The sequence below is a fragment of the Diabrotica virgifera genome, chromosome 9 (genome assembly GCF_917563875.1).
Source record: "Diabrotica virgifera virgifera chromosome 9, PGI_DIABVI_V3a".
Classification (NCBI taxonomy): Eukaryota; Metazoa; Arthropoda; class Insecta; order Coleoptera; family Chrysomelidae; genus Diabrotica; species Diabrotica virgifera.
Window position 1 is genome coordinate 124890988 of NC_065451.1, and position 8202 is coordinate 124899189.

Sequence of the window (8202 nt, forward strand, 5' to 3'; positions counted from 1 at the left end):
CACACGTGCTCCGGCTACACACTGGCAAATGATAGGGAGACACAACGAGATCTTCCGGAAGCTCGTTAACCATTACAGAGTCAAGAATTGGTTGGTGGAGTCTGAGCCGGCGGTGCGCCATCGCGACGGGCAAGTATTTAAGCCCGACTTGGTTGTACTTCGCGATGGAGTAGCGACAGTGGTCGACGTGCAAGTGACCTGTGCGAATAACATTGATCAAAAATATGCGGACAAAAAAGCGGTATATGACAACGCCAAGTTTAGAGAGGCTGCCGTTGCGCGGTGGCCAGGCACCACCATCCAGGTTTACCCAGTTCTTCTGGGGGACAGGGGTGTCTGGCCTCGGTGCAACGACTACATCTCTGAGCTATTCAAAATCCCTCAGTGCCTGCAAGAAATAAGCCACAATATTATTAAAAAATTATTTTTATTAACGTTTCGACGCCCAAATCGGGTGCCGTTGTCAAAATACAAAATACTATTAACATAAACAAAAATGTTGTTGCTTAGTAAAAAAATTCTTCTAATAATTTGTTTAATTTGACTCATTTATATCGGCAATTCAGATACATATGATACATTTTAAAGTAGAAGACTAAAATGATATTGCCAATATTTATGAGTTGCGTTCCTGGGACGACTTTACTGAAAGATAGTTCATTCAATTACATGAAATCAACCCCAACTCAAGAATATCCGTCACAAAAAAAATCATAGCATGTGATCTGTCTTTAAAAAGACAACCACATGCAACGGTGACATTAAAATTCTCGCGTTAGAGATCACAAAGTATAAATCACGAGGGAAAACCAGGAAAAACCTCGTGATACTATCCCGACATCGTAACTATTTGGTCTTACATTTAATTTACTCTCAAAATTAATACCAAATTCTGACTTTACTATATTTTGTTTAAATTATAAATAATATCAACAATACATGGATATATAAGTAATACTAAAATATAATGTACTAACTCGACTATTGACTTACTAATTGTGGTATTTTCTTTCTATTGACTTCCTCTTTCAGTATGGGTATCCACATCCTACTGCATTCCACCGAGTAATTTGCGACACAGTTGGTTTCGTTTAGCATAATTAGAGCCGCTTCTTTGATTTTTCTCTTTTTACTATCTGTTTCTTTCAGGACTATACTTGAATCTCTCCACTGAACTCTATGTTCATTATCCCATGCGTGTTTTTATATAAAAATCATTTTTTAATAATATTGTGGCTTATTTCCCATTATAAATAGTTAAAATTGTAAAAATGCCACAAGAAAATAGCTTCAGAACAACATTAAACAATATCAATAATTCAACAATCAATCAATAATTTTTCATAATTTAATCTCATTTGGTTTTATTCGGTTTTAATTATGTGATGTTGATAGAGTCATATATGTAATTCTGTATGTAAATTTAAATTAATTGTGTCTTTTACAGTTATGTTCCCATTTTTTTTTTAACTTTTTATACTTTTTATTGACTTACTGTACTAATGTATTGGATTTTAATTGTAAAATAATAATCATTTTTAAGGTATATAATTTTAATGTGTTACGTGTAGTGCGTGTAAGAAAAAGACTGCGCGTTAGAGCGTGTGCGGCTCCACGACGGACATTTTGATTTATACATTTATTGTACCAGGTGAAGACTGTAATCTAATACAATATTGTATACATGTATTTTACTAATAAATATTTTGCCGAGTAGCTAATTCCCACCGCGGACGGGGTAGACGGATTCCGTTACCTGGGTCAGGTGGCCAGTCCGACGAGAATCCTTAACCGTAACTGGGTAACCTGGCCTTTACCTCCGGCGGCTAATAAAGGCTGATTCTCATTATAGCGCAAGGCAAGTGTTCGGCATGGGCAAGGCATCGGCTCGGCAAAATACATTTTACATAAAATCTTATGCACTGCACGGGATGTAATTCACACTATGCGTGCCAGGCACCGGCAAGCGACGGGCTTTGCATGCGACGTTCTTTTCGAAACAATCTTTGCCTAGCATGTGCCGTGAAGGTCACTACAGTGTGAATCCCGTACCGGCAAGCAATCTGCAATCGTGGTTGTTTGATATCAGTTTCATAGTGACAATAGACGATGAAGCGTCAACAGAGACCTGCTTTTTCATCGGAGCAAGAGGAAATGCTCATTGACTGTGTTCAAGAACTCGAGGCCCTATATGACTTCTCTCACAAACGATATTCCGATAACCAGTACAAAAACCTGATGTGGAAAGAAATTGGTGAGAAATTACAACAAGGTAAGTACATAATAATATGTTTATTATTAAAAATAAATGTGCTGATCTAATGCTACATACATTAAACAAACAGAATTTGTAAAAAGTACAATTGTAATTTATATTTTTTCATATTGCCAAGGCACAGATCTAGATTCCGAATTAAAGAAATTGGTAAATATATCTCTAGTATTAAATGCTTCTTGCTGTGCATTACCGCCTTGTGCAGGTAGATTTCTCAATATGTTTTCATCGTGTTCCAGTTCCACAGGTAGCCTTTCTTCTTGTATGTTACTGTTTTGCAAATAATTGTGTAGAATGCATGTGGTCAAAATAATTTGTTCCACGTAACCAGGTTGTGAATTGAGTTTTCGTAAATATATACGAAAGCGTTGTGCTAAAATGCCAAAAGCATTTTCTACTACACGTCTTGCACGACAATGTCGATAATTAAATATCCTTTTTTTAATATTATTCAGTGTTTGAACCTGAGAAAATGGTCTCAAAAGGTGGGTTTTAAGGGGAAAAGCTGAATTTCCCAAAATAACATAGGGTGCGACAATATCTGATTCTGGTAAATTTGTATCAGTAGGAATATCCAAGGAACCATTTTCTAGTTGTCTTCCTAGTCTAGAATTCGCATAAATGCCCCCATCACTGTTTTTCCCATACGATCCTATGTCCACCGTTATAAATTTATAATTTGCATCTACCAATGCAAGTAAAACAACAGAAAAGGTTTTTTTATAATTAAAATAATTGGTACCACTGTTCCTGGGTGTTACAATTTCAATGTGTTTCCCATCTAGAGCACCTAAACAATTAGGAAAATTCCAAACAGTCCAAAACCTTCTAGCAATATTTTCCCAATCTACCCTATGAGGTGTAGGAATGTAAATTGGAAGTAACTTGGTTACCACTGCACCACATACTTCGTGAACTATGGCATGCACAGTAGAATGTCCTAAGCGATAACTGAATGCTATTGTCTGAAAAGAATCGCCACTGGTTAAAAACCTGTAAATAAAAATAATTATTTAACTTGATAAAATATTATGGTAGGGGAGCCCAAGCGGGGATTTTTGCAGTTACTCGAGCGCGTCAGATTATCATGTGGGGAGAAACCTTGTACCCTGCAGATGTACCTCTACCATATACAGGGTGTTTCATTAATAATTGTCCATATAGTAACTGCGAAAACCTTAGCAAAAATACGAAGATTTAAACCAAAACACTTAAATAAAATGTGGTTCCTTACTGAGTTACAGGGTGTTTTATCTAAAAATTTAAAAACTATTTTTGCTCAGCATTTTAAAACTATTCGACGTATCCTTTTCATACTTGGCAGGAAGTATAGGTACTGTACAAGCTACTAAATTATGTTAAACAAAAGTTTATGACTATTATCAGAGGCGTACGACGGGGGAAAGTGAATGCTCGACCCTTTCCAAATTCTACGCCACTGGCGAAATTGCTATTTTAGTTCAATTTTTGGATTTTCTACTACTTTTTATGAAAATAATATTCTCTTCATTCGTAACGATAAAGTCATTAGTTTTCGAGATATTTCTAGTTAAAAATGAAACGACACCGTTATTTTGATCAGTGTATTGTGTCGCTTCATTTTTAATTTCAAATATCTCGAAAACTAAACATTTTATCGTCACGAATGAAGAGTATATTATTTACATAAAAACTATTGCAAAATCAAAAAATTACACTAAAATAACAATTTCGTCAGTGGCGTAGAATTTGGGAAGGGTCAACCAGCCAGTATCCCTTGTCGTACGCCTTTGGTAGTAGCTAGAAACGTTTATTTATCTTAATTTATTAGGGAGTACAGTACCTACACTTTCTGCCAAGTATGATAAGGATACGTCAAATACTTTTAAAGTACTGGGTACAAATAATTTTTAAATTTTAATCATATGAATCATATCATAAATTAATCAAAATAACTGTGCCGTTTCATATTTAACTTCAAATATCTCGAAAACTAATAACTTATGGTTACCAATGAAGAGTACATTATTTACGTAGAAAGTATTGGAGAATCTAAAAATGGCACTAAAATAGTAATTACTCCAGTGGCGTAGACTTTGAGAAGGGTCAACCACTCACTATCCCCTGTCGTACGCCTCTGGTAGTAGCTAGAAACGTTTGTTTTCTATAATTTAGTAGAGTGTCTAGTAGTCACACTTTCTGATAAGTATGAAAAGAATACGTCGAATAGTTTTAAAATGCTGAGCAAAAATAATTTTTAAATTTTTAGATAAAACACCCTGTAACTCAGTAAGGAACCACATTTTATTTAAGTGTTTTAGGTTAAATCTCCTTATTTTGTGATAAGGATTGTGATAAGTTACTATATGGACAATTATTAATGAAACACCCTGTATAGGCTCTTAAAACAGGGGCGTTCGTTAAGGGGGGCCCGAAAAAATCTATCCTTAAAAATACTCGAACTTGTCAGATTAAAATAAGGTAAGTTAAGTACATGCAAAAGAGTGTATATTTAAATAATCTGACGAATTGAGCGGGGCGTAAGGAAATGGGAGGGTCAAAAAGTTTCACAAAAAAAAATCGAATATTTCGCGAAATGAACGTCATCTCGAAAAACTAAAAAATACTTATTCAATATTTTTCAAAAATCTATCGAATGATACCTAACGTGACCCCCACGGAGAGGAGTGGGGGGTAAATTAAAAATTTTAAATACAAATGCGGATGTGGGGTGGGGGTTACTTTAAAATCTTAAATAGGAGCCCCAAATTTTTATTGCAGATTTGGATACCCAATAAGTCCCCAAAGCGCTTGAGTGACTACAAATTTAGATTATTTTCCTCCCCTACTATTAAGTTGGTTTATTTTTTATATATTAAAAAGAAATGTTTTTTAGAAGTGAGTTTTATAAAAATGTATTTTTATTTTGTTCATTTGTAGCACTGCTGACCAATTTTTTTTAGATGCAGAACAATGCAAACCTCGCTGGGAATCCATTTGGAGTCAATATAGGAAGATAAAGAACTCCAGCACAGGCCAGGCAGCAGATAAAAAACCAAAATGGAATAATGAAGACCACTTAGAATTTCTAAGGCCTCACATGAAAGACAAACAACGATTGACTTCGATTGCTAGTGAAACTTTAAGCGTTATAACGGATGACGAGGATGAATCAAACCCTGAAAATCCTAATGATCCTGATGTTCCTGAAAGTTCCTCTGTCTGCTACGCAGAAGATACACCCAAAAAAGGAAATTACTAAATCAAAAAGCTAAAAACAATTCTACATCCCAAAGTGCTAGTGGTACTCTTATGCAGTATCTACTAGAAGCGGAAAATACAAGTTGAACAAAAAGACGAAATGGATTATTTTTTTGACAGCATTAAAAATAGTGTAAAAAAATTTTCACCTGCCGATAAGTACCTTGTAAAAAATCAAATATTTATGCTTGTCTCAGATATTGAAGGTAAATATATTGGCCGACAGTTTCCTCAACAATCTCCCATACCGTATGCAGCATATTCCCATAAACCACCTAATACACCGTACCAAGGCAATCAACACCTTCCACATCACCAAAATCAGCTACCGTCATATCCACAACCGACTTCTTCAGCAGCAATACAGGTGCCATCTCGTCCGTCTTCAAGTGTCTCTATGCCACGATCATCAGCAGCCTCGTCATACTATCAAAATTTTCAGCGACAGACACTGAATGATGAGACAATATCATGTTACTTATTATAGTTATTTTAGTTACAACGTAGTAAGTTAGAATATAGTATATTTTTTTAGTTTTTTTAATGGTTAACCTCGAGAATTTTTTATATATTACTTATAGAATATAGTTTATTTTGAAAATATAAAAACATTTAAATATTAAAAAAAATAAAAGTATTTTTTAAAATGTGTGGAAGTGATTAAAAACGTATCTATCTATCCAATCAACTCTAAACATCCATCCTTGGAGATAGGCCTCCTCCTCCTTCTTCCATGCTTCTTTATCTTGGTCAAATGGAATCCATTTGCATCCAAATGGATACAAATTAAAAACTATAATAAACCCAAATAAACTGCTCGTCAAAAGTTGGGGATATAGAAAAGTATGCTAAATTTTCATACTTGATTTTTTCGTGAACATGTTAACCGATTCCGTTTTTATTATTTAGATTTTTCTTTAGTATTTACACAGTCATGCAAAGGTTTACTCAAACTTTCTTTTGTACTTATACCAGGTGGAAGAAAAGAAATGTTTTTCTTATGTTAAATTTGTGACCCCCTGTAGGAACGACGAGATACAAATTTTAGTATACGTCGGAATCATATCGTAGTCTTATGTTTTGTGAACATTTTGTTTTTTTAATGTCCCTGGTATCTTTAGAAACAAAAAAATAGACGGATTTGTAATTTAACATGCGTTTTAACCGAAACGAAACTTTGAGACACCTTGAAAGAAGGAAAAGGCTCAAAGGCGAGTATACAGTAGACCTCGATGTTATGTTGTAGTCTCATATTTTGTGAATATTTAATTTTTTTTTTATTTTTTTGATATCTTTAATAACAAAGAAACTAGACGGTATTACTCTTTGATATGTGTTTTAACTGACGACATCCGTCACATACGTTAAACATAGAAACTCACATTAAAGAGAAATACCGTCTAGTTTCTTTGTTATTAAAGATATCAGAGAAATTAAGAACTAAAATATTCAGAAAATGTGAGACTACAACATAATATCGACGTATACTCACCTCTGTGCCTTTTCCTCCCTACAAAGTGTCTCAAACTTTTGTTTCGGGTAAAACACATGTTATATTACAAAACCATCTATTTTTTTGGTTCTAAAGATATCAGGGACATTCAAACAACATGTTCACAAAACATAAGACTACAATACGATTCTCATGTATACTCACAAATTTGTACCTCGTCCTCCCTACAGGGTGTCTCAAACCTAACATAAGAAACATATTTCTTTTCTTCCACCCGCTATAAGTACAAAAAATAAGTTTGAGTAAACCTTTGCACAACTATGTAAATACTAAAGAAAAGTCTAAAATATTAAAAAAATAGCGGAATCCGTCTGTTCGCGAATAAATCAACTAGGAAAATCAGGATAATTTTCTATATCCCTAATTTTTGACGAGCAGTTTATAATAATTCATCATTATAAGTATACCTCTTCAATCCTAAATTAAAATTTAATATGGTGGAGACAAAATACGGTACGTAAATAGTTTCAGTAGGTACATACCTTAAGCAGACTGCAAGTTTTTGCATCGGTGAAATGGATTCCCGGAAAGAAGTATTTTGTTTTTGAAGAGGTCCCTCAATATGCGCCAATAAGTTATTAAATTCGGCCATTGTCATTCGGTAATATTTAAAAAAAATTTGTCTGATCGTCTAAAAGTTCGGGTGTAACGTTGCAAATTCTCCTTCTTCATTGCCTTGTTTTAGCATTTTATGCACCCAAAAACGGCTTTTTCTGTATCTGCAATATTTGTTTTCATTTTCTGTTTCTTCGTCATAGAGCAATTTTTATTAGCGTGGACGTTTTAAACATTGTTCACTACACAAAGCACACAAAGCAACTATCCCGGAGCAAGCCTGTCTCAGTGTGAATTTGCTGTGAAAACCTTGCCCGTGCCGAGCGTGTGCCTTGCCGGTTCCTTGCACGTCTAATGAGAATCGGCCTTAAAGCTTCAGTTGAGTGAGGACTTGTGCCGAGAAGTCTTAAATTCCGACCTTTGCCAGACATTGATTACAAAGTTGAGAGCCATGGAAGGTGAAGTAGCCTATGGCGAGAAAATCTTAAAAACACTTATTTGTCCGGCTTATAACATTCAGCGGACAACCAGGCCAGCAGAAGCTGGTTGTATCGCAAACCAAACGGTTGGACGGAGAAGAACTTCGTGAAGACCGTCTAGCTACGGTCCAATAAATTAC

At 34.9% G+C, this 8202-nt stretch overlaps 1 protein-coding gene across 1 annotated transcript; it reads left to right on the forward strand.

Annotated features, from left to right (window-relative positions):
• Window positions 1-2109: 2109 nt before the first annotated feature.
• LOC126891315 (uncharacterized) lies at window positions 2110-5516 on the forward strand. Its single transcript, XM_050660492.1, has 2 exons — window positions 2110-2272; window positions 5218-5516. The coding sequence occupies exons 1-2, from the start codon at window positions 2110-2112 to the stop codon at window positions 5514-5516; spliced, it is 462 nt and encodes a 153-aa protein (XP_050516449.1).
• The last annotated feature ends 2686 nt before the right edge of the window (window positions 5517-8202 follow it).

What these genes read in the sequence shown, in the direction of transcription:
- LOC126891315 (XM_050660492.1), top strand. Translation starts at nt 2,110, where the DNA reads ATGAAGCGTCAACAGAGACCTGCTTTTTCATCGGAGCAAGAGGAAATG. An exon ending in TGGTGAGAAATTACAACAAG is followed by an intron (nt 2,273 to 5,217) that starts GTAAGTACATAA and finishes AATTTTTTTTAG; the next exon opens with ATGCAGAACAATGCAAACCT.